Here is a 25,471-nt window from a genome sequence, read left to right on the forward strand (position 1 = left end):
AAAGCAGGATTTGAACCATCACCGACCCTGAGGCCTTGAGTGCAGTCCCCCGGGAGCTGGGTCCAGTGGCCGGTCCCTGGCCAGGGCCAACCATTCCCCAGGGAGAGACTCCCACCCTGTCACCCTGGTGTGGCCTAGATCTGGAACGTACATGTGTCAGCAGTGCAACAATATTCAGGGGTAAAATAATCGAATCAGGGCTCTAACCTCAGCAGCAGATCACCCCACTGATGCTTTAATGATTTAAATGGACGTACAGGTGGTAACTGTAGGCAGGTAGGGTGTGGCTGGAGGTAGGACGGGGACTTGGGGGCTATATTTGACCCTGGTGTCTGTCTTTATGTGTGCATCTGTGTCTGTCTGTCTGTCTCTTTCTCTAGTCACTGGGTTGAACAGCCATGCCCTGGCGCCATGATGTTTCTGCCTTAGAATCACCTAACCATGAACTGAGCCCCCGAAACCAGAAACCAAATAAACCTTTCCTCCTCTAAGTTGTCAGATATTCTGGTCACAGGGACAAAGAAAGCTGACCACACATGCCATGCAGCCCATGGCACGTGTTCCTTGTTCTCTATGGGCCCGGTGGGGGTGCGCCAGAAGAGGGGGAAACTGAGACAGACAGTCCAGGGCAGCATCTTCCTGACCCGTGCCCCCCACCACCAGTGCAACCATCCCAGCTGCCCTCAGTGCCCAGGAGCCCAGCTCCGCCAGGTCACCGCGGCAGCCATTTCGCCACACTGAGCCTCGGTTTCCCCATCTGCCGAGTGGGCATGCTGCCCCCCAGGGCTGCTGTGGGGCTCAAGCAAGGAAAAACTGTGACACTGACCACAGGCGAGGAGGAAGGAATCAGCCGCCAAGCTGAGGCAGCCCTCCTGCCAGCTGGCCAGCCGGTCAAGCAGCCACCTCTGGGCCCACCTTCCTCAGGGGTTCCCCAGGGGTGTGGACTTGAATGGCCTCTCCCAGCCTGGCCGATGCCCATCACTTCCCACCTCCTCCCAGGGGATCCCTGCAAGGACCCTCCATGGCCAGAGAACCTGAACCAGCCAGCGAGTGATATCTCCTGACCTGGCCGGTAGGGCCACGCTGAAGGCCATGGGCGTCTGCAGTTGAGATCCCTGTGTCCAGAGACGCAGGGTGGCCGGCCCCTCGCTACTAAAGCAGGGACCTCACTCCCGGCCCCCGCAGTGCTGCAGAGCTCCCCGCAGCCTGGGCGGTGCAGGGTGAAGCCAGGCTGCTGGCCGCCTTCTCCTACTCTCCTCCTCTCCCTCCGCAGCCCTGGGCCACCTCTCTCTGCAGGCGCCACCTCAGCAGGGGCTGCTCAAAATAAACTTGGGGGCGGACTATTTCCCACCGAGCGATGTCTGGGAGCCCAGGGAGAAGAGCAAAAATACCAGCAGGCCCAGGGGCAGGGCCTGTGCCGAGCTCCACCGAACAATGGCTGCCGCTCGGAGCTGCTTTAAAAAGAACATTTTAAAAATGTTTCCTCCTCCTCAGTTTTTCTTTAGCTAATTAATTTTTTGAGGCTCCAGACAGCGGATGGCAAACTTGCCCAGCGCCAGTGGTGTTGGGATCCAACACAGACGCGCAAGTCATGACTGATTCAAGAGCGCCTACTACGCGCCCGGCTTCTCAACACACTCGCCCGGGTGATGGAGCCTGTGGGCCCATTCAAAGACGGGACGCCAGAGGAGGGAGGTGTGGTGACGCACCCAGGACCGCCCCGCTGGTCAGCGACCGAGCTGGGGTTGGAACCCGAGCCCTGATGAGAAGGGCCTCTCTGTGCACCAGCCTTCCCAGTGCACGGCCCTGGACGGCAGCTCTTAGAAGGTGGTCGGAGGATCTCGGGACACCAGGCAGACTCAGGGCCTGGCGCTTAGTAAGTGTTCAGGATATGCAGTGCGTCCCTTTGAGAGAGGGTGCGCAGCTAGTCTCTGCTTTGCAGGGGGGACCCCTTGGACAGGGCAGGTGCCTCTCCAAGCCTGGGGAGACCACAAACGGGAGACCCCTTCAGCACCATGGATGCCTGCCATCGAAAGAAGTGAATTCCCTGGTGCCAGGCTAGAAAGCCTGCTCTGCTGGGGTATGGGAGAAGGAACACGGGGAACGGGGTGGACAACCAGTGCCCAGGGAGGCTTAGGCAGGAGCTACGGGGAGCCCGAGGCTGGGATTTGGGGAGCAGGGGTGAGCTCCCCAGATGTGACATAACCTCCGAGAGGCTATGAGAAGACAGGGCTAGCAGTGTGCTGGCAGAGCGGCCTCTGACAAACAGCCCCGACTTGTAGGATCTGCCAATTTCCATGGTGTAAATATTTCCATCATGGCCAATTTCAAGCTACAACCGCCTGCAAAATTCCTGAGTGGGAGAAAATTGGCTCTCACCAGCTGGTTCCGGCACGTCATTGGCAGGCACTCAGGCCAGCGCCCCAGCGGCAGCTGGGGGGCGGGGGAGGGGCTTCCCAGGATGGCCAGAGGCCAGACTCTGAGCCAGAGGTCCTGGGCTGTCTGTCTCTCCAGCTTCACCCTGCAGAAAGCCCTCCCGGCAGCCCTCCCTGGAGTCCTTTTTAATTAAGCTGGAATAGCTGGAGAACCAGCAGCTCCGGCAGAGTGTCTGTCGGTGGCAGCCCCAGGGGCCGCATTTAAGCAAATTGAATGAAGCATGTGCTCCGCAAACTAATGAGCAGGGAGATGAGGGTGCAGGCCCACTGGTTACCGTAGAGGGGCGAGCCTCGTGCAAAGAGGGCAGCCGGGGAGCCGCAGGACAGGACTCAAAGGCCCTGGCCATCGGAGGGGTCTGGAGCCAGAGACCCCTACCTGGCCTTCAACAGTGCCAACTACCAGGCTGAGCTAGGGCACGGGGTGAGGGAGCTGCCCTCAGGGGAGCCAAAAATGGCATCTCTCCAAATGAAGCCAGAACTCGTCTTCCAGGCTGTCACCCAGAGGGGGCCTATGGACAGGGACTGTGCGCCGCTTAGGAGGAAATAGATTCTGGTTTCCAGCCCCACAGAGCAAAACCCTGTCCTATGACGATGCTCCTCCATTCGCCCAGCAGAACCCCTCGCTCCCCGTCCTCTGAGGGGGCCCTGGGCCAGGCACTGAGGCCCCATACAGGAGGTAAGTTCAGCTCCAGGCAGGAGCAGGGAGCCAGACCCGGGACGCCCGCACCCAGCCCCGGCACTGGCCTGCTCATGGTGCTCGATGCCCATGCTCACGGTGTTGACCAGAATGGCCATCATGATGCCCCGGTTGAAGTACTTGCTGTCCACGATGCCCCGCAGCTTGGCTCGTGTCTCCCGCCACACGTCCCCGCACAGCCGGGCCGGCCCATCCGCCTGCTCCTCCTCGTCCTCTTTGCCCGTGTCCGAGGACGCCTCGTCCTCGCTACCGTGGGGCCCATCCCCGCCGGCCTCGGCCTCACCACCAGAGCTGGAGCCCTCCTGGCCGGAGTCGGTGCTGCCGGGTCCCGGGGCGCGCAGGCCGGCCTCGTGCTGGCAGCGCGGGCAGCTGGCGGCGTCGGAGGCCAGCATGGCCGAGATGGGCTGTACCAGCGTGTGTGGCGTTGGGTCCAAGGGGCTGTGTCTCGGGCACAGCTCTGGAAAGCAAACAAAGGCACGTGGATCGGACGTCGCAGCCTTCTCTGGGAGAGGGGGACCACCTGGAGCAAGCCAGTCCTGCCTGGAGGGCCGGGGCCTCCTGGGGAAATGGCTTTCCCCCTCTGGTCCCCTGGGTAGAAGCAGCAACCCAGCAGGCTTCGGGAGTTCTCTGTGTTAAGTGATGGGCCCTGCCAGGGCTGGCGTTCATATCCATGCTGGCTGCTGGCCACGCGAACCCTTAGCCCTGGGGAGCGGAGTGTGGGGACTGGGTGTGGCTGTGAAGGAGCCGGGACTGTGCAGAGCTTCTCAGACCTCTAGGATGCCAACGCAGCCATATCCCTCAGCTCTGCGGCCTGCGCACGCTTCCAGGGAAGAGAGGAGGCACGGGCCTGAGCTGGGGACGGCCCTCACTCCGGAAGCCCCCAGACTCCTCTCCATTTAAGTGAGAGTCAGGGCTGGGTGGGGGAAGGGCCGGGGGCCAGAGTGCTCATCACCGTCCTCCCAGGAACCCGCGCACTGTGAACCGTGGCAGACAGGGCTCAGAGAGGCCTCTGCCTGCTTTGGTTTCTTTTTTATGTCTTTCTATATTTTCCTAGAGTAAACATATGTTGCTTATGTTAGAAAAAAAATAACATTAACACCTGCCCTTCATTTTTACACTTCACCCAAACACCCCCGGGCCTGGACAAAGCCTCAGACTCACTCACAGCTCTGAGGCCAGCACCAGGGTGCAGCCCAGGGGCCGGGTCACACCTCACTGCTCTCCTTTGGACCCAGGCAAGGGGGAGGCATGGAGGCCCGGGGGCCAAGACCTCCCTCTGGAAGCCCCTGCTTCCCACTGTAGCAGGGCCAGGGAGAGGACTTGGGGGCGGCAGGAAGCCCCCCAGGTAAACACGTCCTTCAGTAGGCTGTGCCGGCCCGTCCATACTCCTGCTGCCCTGTGCACGCCGGGCCACCCAGAGTCTTCTGAGGCCACATCTGAACAGCTGGCACCTGAGGGTGACGGGCAACAGCTCCAAGGAAAAATTTTCCTGCTGCCCCCAAGAATCTCTGACTCCCAGAGAGCCGGGCTTCCCAGGACAGGGCTGGGGGCGCCAAGCCCCTGCTCAGAGCCCGTGCCGGGGGTCCCCTTGCCCCTCTCCACCACAGAGGGTGTAGTATTCAAGCTCCTGCCAACTTCTCAGCACCTTCTGGGGAGAAAGAGGCTGGCCCTGAGTGTGGGTGGCCGCGAGCCCCTGGCGACGCTGCGCTGAGTCCCAAGCGGGGCGCGCGCATGGCCGCGCGGGCAGGGCCACTTACCGCAGCGCTTGGGCTCCTTGGCGTGTGGCCCCGGCTTGGCGGGCGCGGGTGTCGCTGGGCCCAGGGCCTGGCGCCGGCTCTGCAGGGCCTGGTAGAGGCCCAGGGCGCGGCGCTTGGCCTTGCGCAGGATGTGGCAGATGTACTGGAAGATCTCCTCGTAGCAGTCGCCGGGCTCGGCGTAACTGGCCACCGTGCTGGAGGACAGGTAGCGCTGCCGCTGCTCCAGCATCAGCCGGTGCTCCCGCTGCTTGGTCTCCGAGAACTGGGTCGCTATGACAACGAGGCACAGGTTGATCATGAAGAAGGAGCCCACCTGTGACCAACAGAAGGAAAGGACAGGGACAGAGGGGACGGGGCGGGCGGAGGGCCGGCAAGGAGACACGAGGAGAGGGAGATGGGGAAAGAGAGTCAGGGAGGCCCAGAGGCAGAGACCAGGAGGAGGGACCGGGACAAATCAGAGACAAGAAATAAAGGAGAGAGGAAGGAGCAGGGAGGCCAGGAGACAGACAGCAGGAGAACGGAGCGAGGAGGAGGGGAGAGAGAGGGAGGCTCAGAGGTCAGAACCCAAGGGGGAGACAGAAGGGACGGGACAGGACAGAGGGAAGAGGGGAGGGTGGAGGGGCCCAGAGACACAGAGGGCACAGACACAGATGGGGACAGGAAAAGATCACTGAGGCCTTGCTCCTGGGGAAGGCGTGGCCGGCAGCCCAGCCCCACCCTACGCCGTCCTTCCTTCCTCAGCCTCCCGCATGTCTGGGGACTGTCCAAGGGCTGAGGCGCCTCCCCAGCTGTGAGGCCGGACACCTCAGCTCTCTGGGGCTCGGGATCGGGCGTGTGACCCTGCGCAGCCGGAACGTGAGGTCAATGGCAAGAGGTTTTTCAGGCCTGGCCTCTGGGCCCTTCCACACCTAGAACTCCGCAGAACAGGCCTAGAACAGGCCTCTGGCCTGTGCGCTCTGTCCTGGGGCAGGTCAGCAATCAGAGTAGCGGTGCACTTTTTTTTTTTTTTTTTTAGGTCTGGGGATGGAACTCAGGGGCATTCAACCTCCGAGCTACAGCCCCTGCCCTATTTTTTAACCTTTATTTTGAAACCGGGTCTCACTGAGTTGCAGAGGGCCTCATTAAGTAGCTGAAGCTGGCTGTGAACCGCGATCCTCCAGACTCAGCTCCCAAATGCTGGGATTACAAGTGTGCGCCACCACACCTGGCCAGCAGTGCACATGTATTGAGCACCACCTGTGTGCCAGGGATGTAGGCTCTGGGTTCTGCCTCAGCCAACCCTTCCCAGAGCCCAGGAGCTAAGTGCTACTGTGTCCCCACTCCACAGAGAGGCTGGGGAGCCAGGAGCCTGCCCAGGCTGCACGTGACTCAGCCTCTGAGTCCCACAGAGAGTAGTGGAAGGCCCCCCTGGAATTCGAGGCTCCCCAAACAACCCCAGTGGCTTGTGGGGTTCTGAAAGTTCGAGGTCCCTGCTCAGAAGGCTCTTCCCAGCAGACACCTCAGCCTCTGCGGCTGAATTCTAGCCCTACTTCCTCTGAGAGTCCTCCCGGATGAGCGTCCTCCCGGGCTCCCACCTCTCAGCGTCCCTCCATTTTTTTTTTATTTTTGTTTGTTTGTTTTTTGCTTGTTGTTGTTTTTTCCTTTTTTTTTTTTTGGTGTACTGGGGTTCCTGGAAACCCTTCTACCTCCGGGCTACACTCCCAGACCTATTCTTTATACTTTTTTATTTGGAAACAGGGTCTCTTAAGCCAGCACGTTGGCTTCAAACCTGCGCGATCCTCCTGTCTCCACCTCCCAAGTGCAGGGATTACAAGAGTGCGCCACCACGCCCAGCCTTATATTTATTTATCTATTTATTTATTTATTTATTTATTTATTTGTTTATTTATTTATTTTGCAGTCCTAGGGATGGAACCCAGGGGTATTCTACCTCTGAGCTCTACCCCCAGCCCTATTTTTTCACTTTATTTTGTTTTGTTTTGTTTTTTGGTGGTACTGGGGTTCCTGGAAGCCCTTCTACATCCGGGCTACACTCCCAGACCTATTTTATTTTTATTTGGAAACAGGGTCTCTTAAGCCAGCACGGCGGGCTTCAAACCTATGTGATCTTCCTGTCTCCGCCTCCCAAGCACGGGGATTACAAGCGTGCGCCACCACGCCCGGCTTTCACTTTATTTTGAAACAGGGTCTCACTGAGTTGCAAAGGGTCTTACTAAGTAGTAGCTGAGGCTGGCCTCAGACGTGATCCTCCTGTTTCAGCCTCCCAAATGCTGGGATTACAAGTGTGTAATACCATGCCCAGCTCTGTTTTTTATTCTTTATCTTGAAACAGGGTTTCACTAAGTTGCAGATGGCCTCACTAAGTAACTAAGGCTGGCCGTGAACCTTCCATCCTCTTGTCTCAGCCCCCCAAGTACCGGGATTGCAAGCATGTGCCACCACACCCGGCATTCAGCTTCCGTCCACTAGTCCCTAAGGCGCTTTATGGTCACTGTCTGCTGCCAACCCTTTCCCTTTTGAGACCCTGGGCTCCACCAGGCCTGACCCTCTCTCTGACCTTACACTCAGCTCAGGCCTAGCACAGTTCCCTGAATGTTCTGGTGAACAAAGAAACCAATGAACAGACAGCACTGGTGATCACGGCCCAGGACCCTCTCCCTTTTATCTGGTTGTCTGCTGGTCCCAGGCCCCTGCTCCCCAGGAACCTGCCGGGCTAAGCCAGCAGCAGGTGCTTCCTGGGTCTGCTCTCTGAAGCCACAGCCGGCCAAGGTCCTGCCAGCTCAGCAGGAGTCAGAGCCCCTGAGAGGCAGGAGGGGGGAGCTCCTCCCCAGACCTCGCAGCCCCAAGCTTCAACCTCAGAGCAGCTGATCGTCCTGCCCCAGGAGAACAGGGACGGGCCAGGGCTCTAGAGGAGCTCCGTCCTGGGACTGCAGCCTGGGCAGGGTCATGAGAAGAAGGTGTTCCCAGAGACACGAGGCAGAGAAAGACAAGCGGGAGCGATGGGGTGGACTTAAGTGCCCAGAAATGAGAAATGGAGGCAATCTAAAGTGATGGATGTTTCCAGCAGCCGCCCCTGACGAGCCCGTCAATCAGCAGCGGGTCGGCTGCATTGAAAAAGAGCCCGTCCTGCTGCCTCCCACCCGGGCTCCCCGGGGCCTCCCTCAGCGCCTCCTCGCCCGCAGCCCCGTCCTGAGCCGGCCAGGAGCCGCACACTTACTATGATGAGCAGGATGAAATAGATGAAGTTGTAGAAGGAATGCGCGTCCATCACATAGTACATGATCTCCACCCAGCCTTCCAGCGTGATCACCTGCAGCCGCACAGGACGGAGGGAGCCTGAGGCGCCGGCCGCGGGCAGCCAGCAAAGCAGAGCCCCGGGCAGAGGCCCTACTGTGCACCCGGGTGCAGGTGTGCCCCATGTCTGTCCTTCCTGCCAGTCTTCATCCCACTAAACCAGGGCCCGAGAGGCAAGGGTGGTGCTTGCCCAACACCACACAGCCAGGCAGGAAAACCTCCCAGGCCCTCGCTGCTGACTGCCACACCAGGAGGGAGGGCTGCAGAAGCAGGAGCCCAGCCACTCCCCGCCCAACCTCAGCTTCTTCTTTCTGTTACACAGGGATGGCAGAGCCCCCCGACCCAGCCGGGGTACGTCTGGGCTGAGCCCAGGAGTGTGGACTAGAGGAGGTTGGTGTGACCATTCCCCCGGCTACCCTGACTCCTTCCTGGACAGGAAGGCAGCAGCCTCAGGAAGGACACACGTAGGTCAGGTCATCCCAGCAGTATGGTCCTGTTTGCTTCTGGCAAAGGCTCAGAGCTGGAGCCCTGAGCAGCCTCCTGCCCGGCCGGGTCACCAGGCCCAAATCACAGAGCCACGGGCCGCGTGCATCACAGACATCGGAGCTCTCCCCGGGCTCCCAGGTGCCTCCACCTGCTCCCTGCTCCTGCCATGTTCCTCCTGAGGACAGCGGCGCAGGCACAGCAACCCTCCAGCTGCTGTGACCTGGCTTAGTCTTCTCAGCCATCCACCATGAGGGACCATTGTGCCCAATATAAAACTGAGAAAGGCGAGGCCAATGCCTACTGCGCTCCGCAGTGGCCAGGTGGGGCAGTCAGCTCAGGGGCCATTGGGAGACCATTAAGGCTTTGCACAGAGTCCAGCTGACCTGACTTTATGAATATGAGTGTGTGTGATTGTGCGTGTGTGTACACGCGTATGCATGTGCACTGGTTCACAGAAGAAGCATCTTCCCAACTGATTCCAGAAAAGCAGAGCAGAGCCGGGTGCAGACTTGACCACCGCCAGGACTGTCCTCCCTCCCCTTCACAGGGGCCTGCCTCTGCCTCAGCTGACCTCCCTGCTGGGACTCCGCCAGAGCAAAGGCCTTGGGCTCAGCCTGAGCTGAGGCCAAATCCTGATCTTGCCATCAGGAGCCACGCGCTCCTTGGCCAACCAGCCCGCTGCCTTTCCTTGAGCCTCAGGCTCCCCGCCTGGGAAATGGGCAGGATGCCAGGGAGGAGGCAAAGGCCGAGCACAGAGCCCTGCCTGCCAAGGAGCCGCGCCCCGGCCGTCCCCAGCCTGCGCGGCCTCACCTGGAAGATGACGATCCAGGCGTAACCGATATTGTCAAAGTTGATGGCGCCCTTGTGGGGGTTGGCGCTGCCCGTGCGACACACGTTGTAGTAGCGGTTCCAGTTGACACACAGGCCACTGGCGTTGAGGTCCTGGCGCCCCGGCCCCAAGTCGTAGACGTCGTCCTTTGACAGGCAGCACTCTCGGCCCTGCTCCCTGAGTGGGGGTATTTCGTGGCAGCCCATGATACCATTGTCCCCGGACAGAGAGCAGATGAAGGGCATCTCGTCATCCTCCTCCGGCTGGTAGTAGGGGGGGAGGGCCACATCCCCTTGTCTGTGCAGGGCCAGGCGGGGTGAGAGAGGGGAGAGAGAAGGGTCACAGCCAAAGAGCACCAGTAAAGGAGGGGCTACGCCAGAGCGGGACCGGCCCAGCTCTGCCCTGAGGCCTGGGCGCTTGCCCTTTCCCACCTCTGTGACTGCCACTTAAACCCTACAGGCCCACTGTGATTCTCGCCAGGGCCCCTCCCTCTGGGAACCTTCCCCAGGTGGCCCCCCAGGATCAAGCTAGCTCCCCAGGGTCACACTACCTGCCCCGGGGCAGCATGCCCAACCCCTGGGGATGCTGGACATCTTAGCAACCCCAGGCCCAACGCTGTTTGGGCTGCACACAGCGGGCACTCAGTAAGCCAGCAACAAATCCCACTGATTCAGCAGGCACTTGGATTTCCTCATCTATAAGGCAGGTGACAGTCCTCACCCTGACCACCCTGTAGGATTCATGTACACTTCGCTGCTATCCCAATTGAAATTCCAACATGATTTTCTCTGTGGAACCTAACAGATGGCTCAGGGTTTAATGAGATGGGAGAATAATCAAGGCAAGGCTTTAAAAGCAGAAAGATGAATGGAAACCAGCCCTAGAAGAGAGCAAAATACTCTAGAGTTATGAACACAGGGCGATATCATAACAGGACAAAAAATTAGTGGACTGGCCCAGAGCATAAAGAAAAGCCCGTGTTCAGAAGCACCGTGGTTTGGAGAGGGAGCATCCCCCGGGGAAGCTCAGGCATCGGCCACGCAGAAAGGTTCAGAGGCGAAATCATGGCATCACACTGTAATCTCACCAGAGGATAAGCCCGTGCCTTCATTAATCATTTGAATGGATTTACTGGGTGGTAACTGTAGGCAGGAAGGGTGTGGCTGGAGGAAGTCACTGGGGGCATGGCTTGGGGACTATACATGTCCCTGGTCTGTCTGTCTGTCTGTCTCCCCCTCTGCTTTGCTCCAGCATCCATGAGTTGAGCACACACACCCTCCACCAGTCACCCTGCCACCATGATGTGTTGACCTTGGAGCTGGCTGGCTATGGCCTGAGCCTCTGAAACCATGAGTCAAATAAGACTTTCTTCCTCTAAATTATTTCTGTTAGGAATTTTGGCCACAGTGATGAAGAAGCTGGCTCATACAAAGAAGCAACCAAAATTAACAATGAGATTGTCTACACCCATCCAAACGGCCAACATTTCGGCTGATAACACTGATGTGGGAAGGATATTACACACATATCCTGTGTAAACAGACACTCAGAAGCACTCCTGGTGGGCGTGTAAACCATCCAGCCTCCGTGGGTGGCAATCTGGCAACATCCACCAACAATCAAAACCTCACACCCGACCCACGTGCGTGTGACTGCCTGGTTGCAAGGTACTGCCGCAGTTTCACGAGAAGGGAGGAGCTGTCCAACGAATGGTCCCGGGACAACTGAATACTCATTAAATGAATAAATAAATCTTGATACATAGCCCTCAACAAAATTACTTGAAATGGATAGACCTAAATGTTAGATGAAATAAGAAAGTTTCTAAAAGCAAGCACTGCAGAGTATTTTTGTGACCTCGGGTGAAGTTTCTTAGCGTGAACACCCACTGCAATGCTAAACAATAACTGATCAACTGGACCTTGTTCTTACACTAAGAACTGCTGCTCAGTAAAAAGACACCCTTAGGCTGGGCATGATGGCACAAGCCTGTAATCCTGGTAACTTAGGAAGCTGAAACAGAGAGACGTAGGTTCAAGGCCAGCCTCAGCAACTTAGCAAGACCCTGTTTCCAAATTAAAAATAAAATAGGCCTGGCCTGGAGGTAAGCCGGGCGTGGTGGCACACGCTTGTAATCCCCATGCTTGGGGAGGTGGAGACAAGAGGATCGCGCAGGTTCCAAGCCAGATGCGCTGGCTTAAGAGACCCTGCTTCCAAATTTTAAAAAAAGTATAAAAATAGGTCTGGGAGTATAGTCCAGATGTAGAAGGGTTTCCAGGAACCCTAGTACCAGCAAAATAATAATAATAATAATAGTAATAATAATAATAATAATAATAATAATAATAGGGCTGGAGATGTAGCTCAGAGTTGGAATGCCCCTGGGTTAATCCCCAGCACCAAAAGAGGAAGAAGGAAGGAAGGAAGGAAGGAAGGAAGGAAGGAAGGAAGGAAGGAAGATTATTAAGAGCGAAAAAGCAATTTCTTTGTCCCATCCCTGAGTAAATTCATTCAATGATACATAACTACTTTTGGGGGGGTATGTCTGGGGATAAAACCCAGGGGCATTTGACCTCCAAGGTACACCCCCTGCCCTGTATTTTATTCTTTTTGTGGTGGTGGTGGTACGGGGGATGGAACACAGGGGCCCTTCTACCTCCAGACTACACTCCCAGACCTATTTTATACTTTATTTGGAAACAGGGTCTTTTAAACCAGCCGAGGCTGGCTTTGAACCTGAGCAATCCTCCTGTCTCAGCCTCCCAAGTGCGGGGATTACAAGCGTGCGCCACCACAATACATAACTACTTGATTATCAAACTATGAATGTGGACATTTCTGGGGTTTGGGCCCTTAGCACTCATAACTCACAAATATTTTTGTACAGGTATTTAGGTGGCTCTATACCATCTTTTGTGTGTGTGTGCACTGAGGTGGGGGTACTGAGGATTAAGCCTGGGGTACTCTACCACTGAGCTACACCACCAGCCCTTCTCATTTTTTATTTTGAAACAGAGTCTCACTAATTACCGCACACTAAGGCTTGAAAGTGTTTTCCTTTTGCCTCAGCCTCCAAAGTACCAGGATTACAGGCGCATGCCACACGCCCAGCCTGCACCATCTTTTCTCCTGAATAAATGCCCAGGAGTGGGGCAGCTGCTGAGGCTGAGCCCATGCTCAGCGTTAGCAGACTGTGCCAGCCTCCCGCAGTAGTCACACGAAATCTCCACCAGCAAAGCACGAGCCTTGCGAAGTCCACGCTCACCACGTTTGGCTCGGCCAGCCCCGCGTGCCGCCGTCCTGGTGGGGTATCATGGCATCGTACTGAGGCTTCAACTGTTTGTCCCCAAAGAAGAATGGCGATCGACACCTTTGCACAAGCTTATCAGACACTGGTACATCCTTGTGACGTATCTATTAAGGTCTCGGGGACCTTCTTTTTCTTTTTGCGGTATGGAACCCAGGGGCATTCTACCTCCCAGCTGCACCCCCAGCCCTATTTTTTATTCTTTATTTTGAAACCAGGTCTCACTGAGTTGCAGAGGGCCTCACTAAGTAGCTGAGGCTGGCCGTGAACCGCGATCCTCCGGTCTCAGCCTCCCGAATGCTGGGATTCCAAGCATGCGCCACCACACCCGGCTCTCGGGGACCATTTTTAAATTAGATCGGGGACCATTTTTAAATTAGATCATCTTCCTTTTATTTATCAAGTGATAGTAGTTCTTTATGTCCTCTGGATTTGAGTCCCCTGGTGGATATATGTATTGCAAACGCTTTATTCCAACTTGAGTTTTCCTTCTTAGATTTAATCACTTCTGAAAACCTATCAACAGAGCTCTCAGAGAGCCAGTGCACTGTGGCGGTGAGCGCAGGCTTTGATACCCACGTGGGTCCAAATCCCAACTCTGTGACTTACACGCTGGGTGACCTTGGACAAGTGACCCCACCCCTCTGAGCCAAGAATAAAATGCAGATGTAACACACTTCCCTCAGAGCACACCATGAAGACACCGAGTTGACTCTGCGGAGAATGGTGCCCAGTACTGAGCACCCATGGGTGTTTGCTACATCAGCCCCGCTACATCCCAAGGCGGGCACCTGCCCAGCGGGTGAACAAGGGTGCCCCCCAAGGAACTTCATGGTCCGGAGAAGACACCCCAAGCTGCAGAGGAGAACGCCCAATGGCTCCCACTTAGTGCTCCCTGGGGCCGAGCGCTGCTCCGAGGCGCTCAGCTCATGGATTCTAACTGGGGCATCTCCCAGCAGCCCTGCACTAGGAAAACAGCACAGAGAGCTCCAGCCACCGCCTCCCAAGGCCACACAGCCAGCAGGCGGCAGTTATGTTGTTCTGTTGTGATCTCTTTTCTTGGTACTGGGGGGTTAAACCCTGTGGAATTCTACCTCTGAGCTATACTCTCAGCCCTTTTAACTTTTTTGTTTTGAAACAAGGTTTCACCAAGATGCCAAGGCTGGCCTTGAACCCACAATCCTCCTGTCTCAGCCTCCCATGTACTGGGATGACAGATCGCTCCATCCCACCCTGCTGAAGTGACTAGACAGGAATGCAGTGTGCTAGAGTTAAGGGGTTATGGAGGCGTCTGCCCAGATTTCCAGGGAAGGCCTGGACACCGTGTTACAGGCCGGGACCTTGTGAGCAGGTCCGCGGGGGCGATTTGCGGGCTGTGAGCATGCGGCGGAAGCTCCGTGGCGACCTCAGGAACGAGGAGATGCCAGGAACGCAGACGGCCTGCCGCGGAAGGCCCAGGGTGCGCTTGTGAGCCGTGTGACTGCTAGAGAAGGCGGGATTCCACAGATGTCTGCCTTTTCAGACATTAAACCCAGCCCCTCCAGAGGCCCTAGCCGGCCAGGCCGGAGCTTCCCGGTCTTCCCGGCTCCTCCCCACCGGCTCCGGCCTCGCCTGCGCACTCACACGGTGAAGTTCTCCTCCAGGAAGCAGCGGTTGCGCAGCAGCCCCGCCCACAGCTGCACGCCTATGATGCCGAAGATGAAGAAGACGAAGAAGCAGAGAAGCAGGACGTTCCCCAGCATGGGCAGCGTGTCCAGGAGCAGGTTCACCAGGATCCGCATACCTGCAGGGAGAACGGGTGTCGGGCGGGAGCAGAGCCCCGGGGAGGGGAGGCAGGCGGAGGAGGGGAGGCCGAGGGGTGCCCCTCGCCCCGGGAAGCCACGAAATGGCCCTGGGCCCCTCGGCACTCACACCAGACCATGATGAACAAGGAGACACCGGCGGAGCCCTCCAGCGCCCTAAACCTGGGGACTTGAAGGAATGTGGTCCCCCCTTGATCCCAAAACAACACTGGGCAGACAGGAACTGGAGCTCCTCTCTGGGGCCACTCGGCTAAGGAACAGCAGGGTCCGGGTGTGAACCAGGTGACCCGACACACGCCTGGCCCTCTTCCCACAAGCCATCTCTAACCATGGTACCGGCTCCTGGGACGCGCTGGCCGGCCCCCTCTACTACCAGAGCCCACTGGAGCCTATTTTGTGAAGCTTCATAGGACCGTTCTCACCCCATTCCAGAGTCCCCCTCTCTCCTAGTCACGCCTTTTCTCGCCCAGCTGTGTGTGTTGTGAACTACACAACCTAGGACGTTCCACTTCTAGACGAGTGGATAGTTGCCTGTTTGCCCTCCTGTCTCACCTCCTGGCTATAAGCTCCTGAGGGCAGGGCCTGCGCGTGAGTCACTCAGGTCCTGGAACCCAGCAGATCCTAGCCCAGGAGAGAAGCCCATGTACCGTTTGTTGATGGCTGACTGCTTTTGAACATGAATGATGAGTCACGGGAACAGAGTGGGAGATGTAGCGAGGGATGGCGGCCAGGGAACGGCGGTCTGGTCTGAGTTTTTATTTATTCCGGGGCGATGCCGAGGCGGTTATTAACGAGGATGATTATTCAGGCTTTGCATCACGAACTCTGAGCAGTGATTTCCAATCAATAATTAATGCCCGCCCCCATCTTCCCTCCCCACAAAACTAGGTCAGCCTCCTCTCTGGAGAGGCAGTGGGGCTCCCTGGCAGGCTGCTCCACCCAGCGAGGAGCACCAGGGGACGGACTCAGCGCCTCCTCCCCGCACCCACAAATGGGGGGCTAGGAGCATGCAGAGGAGAGAAGCAGGCAAGCCGAGCTGCCCCTGCGGGACCACCCAGCAGATCCAGGGCCTACACAGGTCTTTCTAGGGCCTCCTTCATTCACTCATAAAACACTCAGCAATCTGCTGACCTCAGGGCCCAGCGGCAGGGACGGGCCAGCGCTGGGCACAGGGCAGGCTGAGGGCACGCTGTGGAGAGGCTCACTGAGCCGGAAGGTGCCGCAGAGGGGTGTGGAGGAGTGTAAGACTGCACAGTGACTGCTCAGGGGGGCCTGGGTTACTGAGATTTCCTTCTTTCTGTGTGTGTGGGGGGGGTGTACTGGGAATTGAACTCAGGGGCATTCAACTCTGAGCTACACCCCCAGCCCTATTTTTATTTATTTATTTATTTATTTATTTATTTATTTATTTATTTATTTATTTTTGGCGGTACTGGGATTCCTGGAAGCCCTTCTATCTACGGGCTACACTCCCAGACCTATTTTATATTTTTTATTTGGAAACAGGGTCTCTTAAGCCAGCGAGGCTGGCTCCGAACCAGCACGATCCTCCTGTCTCCGCCTCCCAAGCGCGGGGATTACAAGCCTGCGCCACCACGCCCAGCAGCCCTATTTTTTAGATAAATTTTTATTGGTTCATTGTAATCAAACATCACAGTGGAATACAAGACTTGTGTGGATATCCAAGCACACATCATCCAATTAGCCTTTGTCCAATCCCCATCCACCCCCTCCCCGTCCCTCAATCCCATGCTTGATTTAGTGTTAAACACTGATATATCTGTTTACCTACATCTTATGTTTTAATGAGATTCCATCTTCCCCCTTCCCATCCCCTCTGACTGGTCACCTTAACTGCTCCTCCATAGGCTCAGCCCTATTTTTTATTTTTATTTTGAAAACAGGATCCCACTAGGTGTTAAGGCTGTCCTCAAACCTGCGATCCTCCTGTCTCGTCTACCAATCACTAGGATTACAGGCATGCGCCACCATGCCTGGCTTATTTTTTTATTTGGAAACGGTCTCACTACGTTACTGGGAGGCTCACTGAATTACAGAGGCTGGCCTGGAACCTCTGACCCTCCCATCTCAACCTCCCAAAAACTGGCGTTACAGGCATAGGCCACCACACCCAGCAGCAGCCAACTTCTAAGCAGGCAGAGCCCTTGACTGGCTCTGGGCTTTACCCAGGAAGGGGCAATCCCGGAGGCCGGGCAGAGGCAGCAGCCAAGCAAGGAGGCTAGCAGCCCTGGAGGAGAGGCCAGGCCGGCAGGAGGAGGCATGGACACAGCCCAGCCTGGCTGCTCCCTCGGCAGCCCGTGGTTGCTCAGCTAATTCATTACACTCCTCTCGCTCTCCAGGATATCGAGATTCAGAAGGGCTCCAGAATGCCAGCCCCGCGGGCTCTCCTGAACAGCAGCCTCCTCCTCGGCCCTCCCGCCTCCTCTGCCCAGCTGGGCCCCAGCTCTCTTCCCGGCTCTCCCTGGGGTCCAGGGAGCCCCAGGGCCACGGAGCCCAGGCATAATTAGCTAATTAGGGACTTAGAATGAGTTCATCGCTTCTGTGCCAGGGAAAAGGGGCCACAGGATTAGGAAGTGAGGGAGGAGCCCAAGAGACCCGGCTAATCCTTCTTTCATGTCCTCGTCAAGTAATTAGCCACGAAAGGTGGATGGTTACCCTCTGTCCTCTGTCCCCCAGCGCTGGGCACAGGCGGAGGAGGCAGCAAGGAGAGAGGCCTGGAGACGGAGGGTGAAAGCGGAGCCCAGGCACCGCAAGCCGGGAGCCGGAGACACGGAGACAAAGAATGGAGACAGAGGGACAGAATGGAGACAGAGGGCCGGAGGCAGGCACAGAGCACAGGAGAACAAAGTAAGAAGAGAAGAGACTAGAGAGGGCCCTGGGGGGGGGGGGGCAGGACACGCAGAGAGGCTGAGGGGCGCGCGCAGCCCAAATGGCCTCCTCACCCTCTCCTCCAAACATCCAGCCATCTCTCTCTTTCTCTCTTTCTATTTGTGTGTGTGTGTGTGTGTGTGTGTGTGTGTGTGTGTTACTAGCTATTGAACCTAGGGACAGTCTACCACCAAGATACCTCAGCTCTGTGTGTGTGTGTGTGTGTGTGTGTGTGTGTGTGTGTGTTTTGTGTGTTTTGCTGGGGATTGAACCTGGGCATTCTACCGCTGAACTACACTCCCAGCGCTATTTTTTTTAATTTTTATTTTGAAACAGGGTCTCACCAAGTTGCAGAGGACCTCATTAAGTTGCTGAAGCTGGCCACAATCCTACAATCCTTCTATCTCAATCTCCCAAATACTGGAATCACAGGCATGCACCACCATGGACGGTATTTATTTATTTATTTATTTATTTATTTATTTATTTTTGAAACAGGGTCTCACTAAATTGCTGAGGGTCTAAGTTCTAGGCTGGCCTCGAACCTTTGAGCCTCCCGTCTCAGCCTGCTGAATACTGGAAACACAGGCCTGCACCACAGTGCCGAGCTCTAGTTACCTTTTCTAATTTCCTCCACCCATCCCCAGCCAAACCTCCTTTTCTAGGCAGCAACCCTGGTCTTCGCAGTTGCTGGTCCCCAAGCCCTCCTGCAGAAGAACCCAGGCAGCAGCCAGGTGGGGGTGGCCTGAGCAATGGAGTGGACCTCCTGCTGGGTATCTCCCGCCCAGGTGTGGTGTCTGCTCCCCAGAAAGGAGCTGTCAGCCCGGATTGGCTGCATCACTCAGCCCGGCTAACTCAAGTAGGAACCGGGAGTGGGGGGCACACGCCAGGCTGGGCCGGGCACAGCCTATGACCAGCGCGAGGTGACACAGGGGAAAGGGGTGCCGGGGTGGAGGCCTGGCCCCGGGCCCCCACACTCTCCGGCCTGGCCCGGTCAGCGAACGGCACTGAGTGGCCAGGAGAGGCCGTCTGCTGCACCTGCCATTGCCGATGCCAGCTAATGAGGGCACAGCGGGCGCCAGGGCAACCGGGCCAGGCAGCAGACGGCCGGGCCGCGAGGTCACTCCCACTGACCCCTGCTGGGCCGGAGAGCCTGTGTACAGTGAGTCGCCTCCACACCCAGCCAGCCGGGGACCCCACCTGCTCCTTCTCAGGAGGCCTCGGGGCCCCAGAGCCATCGGGGCTCACACCCTGGGGCCAGCAAGGCCCCCATCTCCCCGAAGGCCCCCACACTGCTGCCCTGACAGCCCCACTGTCCTTCCATGTCTTTCCCCCTCTTCTGAGGTCTCCCCAGAGAACACTGGGTCCCCCCACTCTCCCCCAGCCCCACCCCAAGCTTCTTCTTTCTCCCTAACCCTTTCCCAAATAAAGGTCCCGAGAAGGAATCCTGGTACTTCTGTGTACCTCCTAAGCAGAGCTGGCCTGGCCACGTCCTGGTAGGCCTGTGGCTAGACAGAGAAGGGCCTAGCCGCTGCAGGCCCTGCTCCTGCCTCGCCCCTGCCTCAGCCTGCGCCACGGGAACCTCAAAGGCGGCAGCCAAAGGCCCCAGAGGTACCGAGCACTGCAGGGGAGAGCCGGGGAGAGCAGGGACTTGAGGTGTCACCGGGGCCCATGGAGCCTTCTGCTCCTGCCTGGGCTGTGGGGAGCAGTCTGTCCCAATGCCCTGCAGACAGGGCGCGTGGCTGGGCGCCCATGCTGAAAGGAAGCGCAGATGTCAGTGAACCAAAGAAAAATGCTGGGGTCTTGCGAGTACAGACTCCAATCCCAGCCCTGCTCTCAGCTGGCTGTGTGGACGTGGGTGGGTTTCTCAACCCTCTGCCTCAATTTCCCCATCTGAAAATCAGGCGTCCCTGTGGCCCTAACACCCTAGGGCTATTAAGATGAAATGAAGCCGAGCGTGGTGGCTCAGTGCTTGGGAGGCTGAGACTCCTGGGAGGATTGCAGGTTTGAGGCCAGCCTCGGCAATTTACCAAGACCCTGTTTCTTTTCTTCTCTTTTTCCTCTTTTCTTTTCTCTTCTTTTCAGTATTGGGGATTGAACCCAGGAGTATTCTACCTCTGAGCTGCACCCCAGCCCTTTTTATTTTTCTTATTCTGAAGCAGGGTCTCGCTAAATTGCAGAAGGTCTCACTAAGTTGCTAGGGCTGACCTCAAACCTGTGATCCTCCCATCTCAGCCTCCCAAGTACTGAGATTACAGGCATGTGTCACCATGCCTGGCTAACAAGACCCTGTTTCAAAATAAAAAATGAAATAGGGCTGGGGATGTGGCTTAAAGGTAAAGAATTGTGCCAGGTTTGTCTCAAGCATTTGATAAATGACAGTCACTTATTTATTTATTTTATTTTATTTTTTATTTTTTTAGTGGTACTGGGGATTAAACCCAGGGGCATTCTAATGCCTCTGAACTATACACTCCAGCCCTTTTTATTTTTTTTATTTTATCTTATTTATTTATTTATTTATTTATTTATTTATTTATTTTGGTGGTACTGGGGTTCTTGGAAGCCCTTCTACCTCCGGGCTACACTCCCAGACCTATTTTATACTTTTTATTTGGAAACAGGGTCTCTTTAGCCAGCAAGGCTGGCTTCAAACTTGCACGATCCTCCTGTCTCCCCCTCCCAAGCGCGGGGATTACAAGCCTGTGCCTCCACACCCGGCTAATTTTTATTTTAAAACAGGCTCTTACTAAGTTGTTGAGAGGCTCACTAAATTTCTGAAGCTAGCTTCAAACCCATGATCCTCCTATCTCAGCCTTCCAAGTACTGGGATTACAAGAGTGTGCTCCCACTACCAGCTGTCACCCACTTTTTTTTTTTTGCAGTACTGGGGATAAAACCCAGGGGTATTCTACCTCTGAGCTACACCTCAGTCCTAGCTTTTATTCTTTATTTTGAAACAGGGTCTCACTGAGTTGCAAAGGGCCTCACTAAGTAAGTAGCTGGGGCTGTCTGCAAACCACAGTCCTCCTGTCTCAGCCTCCCAAGTACTGGAATTATAAGTGTGCGCCCCCATGCCCAGCTGCCACCCACTTATTAATATCAAATTCCAGAAGATGTGAACAGCCACCTCCACCTCCCGGGCTGTGGGGTCTAGCCCAGCCACCCTCTGCGCCTGCGCAGTCCCTGCACCAGGGACGCCCTCCCCGACCGTGCGACTAACTCTCCCTCCTTCCTGGATGGAGGAATGGGCCCCAGGGGACAGGGGCTTGCTGGAGTCCCATGAGAGGTGGGTGCAGGCTGGCATTGGAACCTGGGAGCACACGCAGAGCAAGCATGCAGCTCCGGGGCAGGTGGGGCCTCCCACCACAGCGCCACGTGTACCCCCACCCGGGGCCGGGACCTGCCAGCCCCTCCCTCCTCTCTGCCTGAACCCCCTGCCGGAGGTAGGCTGTGGCTCCACTAGGAGCTGGGTCCGAGCTGGGCTCAGCATCCCAGCAGCTGCCCCCAGCTCCCAGGGTTTCTCTCCCAGGCTTCCACAGCTGGATGCACAGCCTCAGCTGGCTCAGGCTGAAGAGAGGAACACCTTTGGTATGGAAAGGGCTCAGCTACCAGGACACAGAGTATTGTGGCCACTTGAAGGCTCGGACGTGCTGATGCCAGGGGGCTCAGCCCATCATGCCAAGGCCCAGAGAGGGGCAGTGACTGATAAAAGTCACACAGCAAGGCGCCCAGAGTTCAGGGCTCCCCTCCTGCTCTGCGGCCTTCTTTCCCTTTATCCTTCAGAGCCCAGGGCTGGGACTGACACTTTGGGGTGGGCTAGGAGACAAATGTCGTAAGAGTCTAAAAAGAGCTCCCTGACTCCCAGGCCTCCCGCCCACCCTGGGTGAGGCCGGGGCCAACGCATCTGGTCCCTCCTCCTGGTGTGTGTAAGTAGAGAAGCCAAGGCCTGGTCACGCCGCAGGCTCTTGGCAGAGCTGAGGCCAGGACCTGCCTCCCTGAACCCCAACCGGGTCTTCCTGGCGGACGGCGTGGGGCTTCGTGGCCTCTCGGGATTGTTTAAGCAGCGGCGAGCGCCTCGCTACCCCCAGCTTTGCAATTAATAACCTGTAATTTGACTCTGCCGGGACCAGCTCCCCGGCTGCCACCTAGTGTCAAAGCCGAGAGCTACAGGCAACCTGGGGAAGAACAAGTCCCGCTGCCGCAGCCCTGGGGCCACTTCTGGGGGAAAGAGGCAGCCCACAAAATCTCTCCAGGAGGCATTTGTGGAACCCCAGGTCACTCGGTGCCGGGGGCTCTGGGCAGAGGACGCCACTGGGGACGGAGTGGTCTCCCCTGCAGAAGGACAGGGCTGGGCCACGGATCTCAGATCCATGGTAGTAACAGTCTGGGGACCCGGTGATTAAATGACTCGCAAATATGAATTTATTTGAAGGTCTCTTTCCAGTGGAACTTGGTGGTTTCCAAGTCTGGGTTAGCGCCCCGACATCTTCCCCATGCCGGGCTCTGGGGAGATGTGACTGTCCGCTGAGAGGTGGGGTTGAGGGCTGTTAGCAGAAAGAGGCCCAGAGGAGAGAAGAGGCTCCTCGCCGGCTATCTGGGTGTGTAGCCTCTGTGATTGGAGCCTCCAAGAGCACCTGGATGCTGGGCTCAGCTCTGACTCCTGTCCTTCTCCAGAGAACCACAGGCTAGTGCCCGCGCCGGGGACAGAGAGTGACCTCCCCTGCCTGGGAGCCGGTTAATGAGCTCTGCACACAGCGAGAGGGGGCAGGGCAGGGCGCGCAGGGAAGGAGCAGCACAGGCCCCCACACGCTCTGAGATGCACACACGTAACATGTACACGTGCCACCTCCTGTACACACATGCACACACACATAGTCACACATGTACCCGTGTGTTCTCCATGGACACACACAGATCTTCGGGACCACCCAGTAAGAGACTTACATCACAGGTCTGTGCTGTCCCTCCCTATGCCTTCTCCCACTGAAGTGTCCCACACGCTGCCAGGCTGACAGACCCCGAGACCTGACGGGAAGTTCAGAATGGGGGACAGTGTGCAGACACCCCTCACGTATGGCCCCACCACAGGCATGCTCACCGGGGCAAGGTAGCCGGGACTGCGGGTTCCACGGCCAGGGTGGGACCAGAGATGAACACGGCAGCCTCTCCCTCCCTCGTCTGAAATGGGGTCCAGGAGAGATGCGGTCCCTGCCTGTGCCCTCCGACCGAGGCCCTCCCGCTGTCTGGTCCCAGGCCTGGCCCAGGAGCACCGCTTGTCCCTGTCTCTTCCCAGCCCCGGCCACATGCTCATCCCCGACTGAGCAGCCCTCTGCCCAGCTGTTAAGGTCTGGATTCAAAATGTCCCCCAGAGCCGGGCATGGTGGTGCACACCTGTAATCCTAGCCTTGGGAGACCCAGATGAGAGGAGGATCGTGGGTTTAAAACCAACCTCAGCAACTTAGGAAGACTCTCGGCAACCTAGGGATACCCTGCTTCAAACCAAAAAATAAAAAGGGCTGGGGAGTAGCTCAATCCCCAGTACCACAGACACACACACAAAAATGGCTTCCAGGAAAGCTCACTTGTTAGGCAGCGCCTCCAGGTTCCGAGCCGGGCGTGGCTGGGGGAAGGGGATCTCTGCAGGATGTGGCCTTGAGGACTGTCCCTAACCCCCCCTTACTGGCCACTGGACTGAGAGAGCTTCTCCTCCCTGCCACAGCCTGAGGCAGCACCGCAGCAGCTTCTGCCTCGGAGCCGGCTGAGAGCGGACTGACCTCTGAGCGCGGACTGACCTCTGAGCGCGGACTGACCTCTGAACCCACGAGCCTCACACACACCTTTTCTCCTCAAAGCCGTGCTTTCCAGGTATTTTGGTCAGTTGCAAAGAAGCCAGGAGCTGCCTGCACACACCCCTGCCGCGGGTGTTTCTGAAACTCCCCCGCTGACCTCTCCATGGCTCCCGTCAATGGGGCACGCAGGGTATCCTCACTGGCCTAGTGCCCCATCTCTCAGTTCCATGCCTGGCCTGCAGCAGCTCAGGACCACCTCCCCACAAATGAACCTCCAGGGCGAAGCTCCTGGGAGCCTCTGTGACGACCCCAGCTGGGACAAGATTGAGACGAGAAGCCGGGCGTGGTGGCCCACGCCTGTGATCCCAGTACTTGGCCTGAGACAGAAGGACTGCAGGTTTGCGGCCAACCTCAGCAACTTAGTGAGGCTCTCTGCAACTTAGTGAGGCCCTGTTTCAAAATTCAAAAATGAAATAGGGCTGGGGTCAGAGGTAGAATGCCCCTGGGTTCAGTCCCCAGCAACACACACACAGAGCTTCGCCCTGGAGGTTCGTGTGTAGGGAGGGGTTCCTGTGTGGCAACCTTGAGACCCCGGCCCTGAGGCCCTCCATGCCCTGTGGGACCTGAGCCACAGCCCTTCTCAGAGCAAAGTGGGAATCGGGCCATGCTCCAGGCTGACAGCTCTGCCCCTCCCCTCCCGGTCACCTTGCTCCACAAATATCCTGGAGCATGGCCTCCGCTGCCCGGGCTGACCGCCACGCTCGGCAGGCCTGAGTCGGCCAGCCCCACGGTGCATGGCACGGACCAAAGAGATGTGTGCAGAAAACAGGCCCCAAGGCCCCGGGGCCAGGACCTGGGACAGCACAGACTGGGGGCTAGGAAGTACAGCCGGGGAAATGGAGGCTCAGGCTTGGGAGATACAGACCCAGCTCAGATCCTGCCCGGCCCCCAATCGCTGTGTGGCCTCTGGAAGCCACTCAAGTGCTCTGAGCCTCACGCAGGTGGCTGAGGAGACTAAACCAGCCGTCAGTATCCACGTGCCCGGCCACAGGAGTGGGTAGGTGCCTATAAAAGCCCCTTTCCTTCCATAACAGGCGGAAAGCCCCATGCAAGTGGCGTCTTCCTCCTCCCCTTCCCCAGATACCCAACCCGCCCTGACCCAGGGCCCCAGAGGGGTCAGAAGACCTAACTGCTCCTGAGGCTGCTGCCCACTTGGCCGGGTAAATGTGTCTCCAGGTCTAAGGGTGTTCACTTCCAAAATGAGAATAGTCACCTCCCTCTCCAAGAGATCAGGGAGGTGCCAGCCGGACACACGTCACAACTGTGGTTACAAGATGATCTAAGTGCTAGGTTGTGGGGGTGGATGAATGTGTGCATGGATGGATAGATGGATGCATGGATGGATGGACGGACGGACGGATGGACGAACGGATGGAAAAGTTGGTGGGTGGAAATATAGGTGATAGGATGGATGGATGAGTGCATGGGTAGATGGATAGATGGAAGGGTGGGTGGATAAATGGTTGGAAGGGTGGGTAGGTGGATAAATGGATGCATGATTAGATGGAGTGAGGGATGGGCAGGTAGATAGGTGGATAGGTGGATTAATGGATTGGTAGAAGGATGGATGGATGGATGGATGGGAAGTGGGTAGGTAGAAAGATGAATGGATAAGTAATGGACAGATGGATTAATGGATGGAGGGATGATCAAAGAGATGAACCACATGTGAGTGATGGGTGGATGGATGAATACATGGATAGGTTGGTGGATGGGCAGGTAGATAGGTAGATGGATAGATGGACAGATGGAAAGATGGATGGATGGATGGATGGATGAATGACCACATAAGTGGGTGGACAGGCCCAGGGTAACTGGACACCAGTGCTCTGGTTGTAAGCCTGTCAGCACAGTGAGGAAGTCAAGGTTCACTGCCCAGCGAGATCCTTCAATGCCATCTCCCAGGCTAAGCAGCTTCCTTTCACACACGTGCCCACCTGACAGCCTGGGAAGACCACCCCATAAGGAACTACTTGTTCCAAAATAGTCATATTTTCAGGACCCAAGTTATTCTAGAATCAGGGGCACCAGTGACACCGTCCAGCATCCTCAGGCCTGAGAGCTGGCCATGAGCCCCAAGACCAGGGCTGCCTCTGTCCAGGCTCCGCTAGCACAGGCCCAGC

The 25,471-nt window shown here is 57.0% G+C and overlaps 1 protein-coding gene across 1 annotated transcript in view; it reads right to left on the reverse strand.

The window, feature by feature from the left end:
• The window catches only part of CACNA1I (calcium voltage-gated channel subunit alpha1 I), a gene marked incomplete at both ends in the record, with an annotated part of 81,772 nt that overhangs the window by 24,618 nt on the left and 31,683 nt on the right, over positions 1 to 25,471 (reverse strand). Inside the window, 5 exons of the mRNA XM_080704780.1 lie at positions 3,176 to 3,589; positions 4,890 to 5,202; positions 8,107 to 8,199; positions 9,480 to 9,795; positions 14,429 to 14,588. Coding sequence (XP_080560906.1) covers positions 3,176 to 3,589; positions 4,890 to 5,202; positions 8,107 to 8,199; positions 9,480 to 9,795; positions 14,429 to 14,588 — 1,296 coding nt within the window. The remainder of the gene's footprint in view (positions 1 to 3,175; positions 3,590 to 4,889; positions 5,203 to 8,106; positions 8,200 to 9,479; positions 9,796 to 14,428; positions 14,589 to 25,471) is intronic.

The sequence above is a fragment of the Muscardinus avellanarius genome (genome assembly GCF_963383645.1).
Source record: "Muscardinus avellanarius genome assembly, chromosome: 11".
In the NCBI taxonomy this organism is placed as follows: Eukaryota; Metazoa; Chordata; class Mammalia; order Rodentia; family Gliridae; genus Muscardinus; species Muscardinus avellanarius.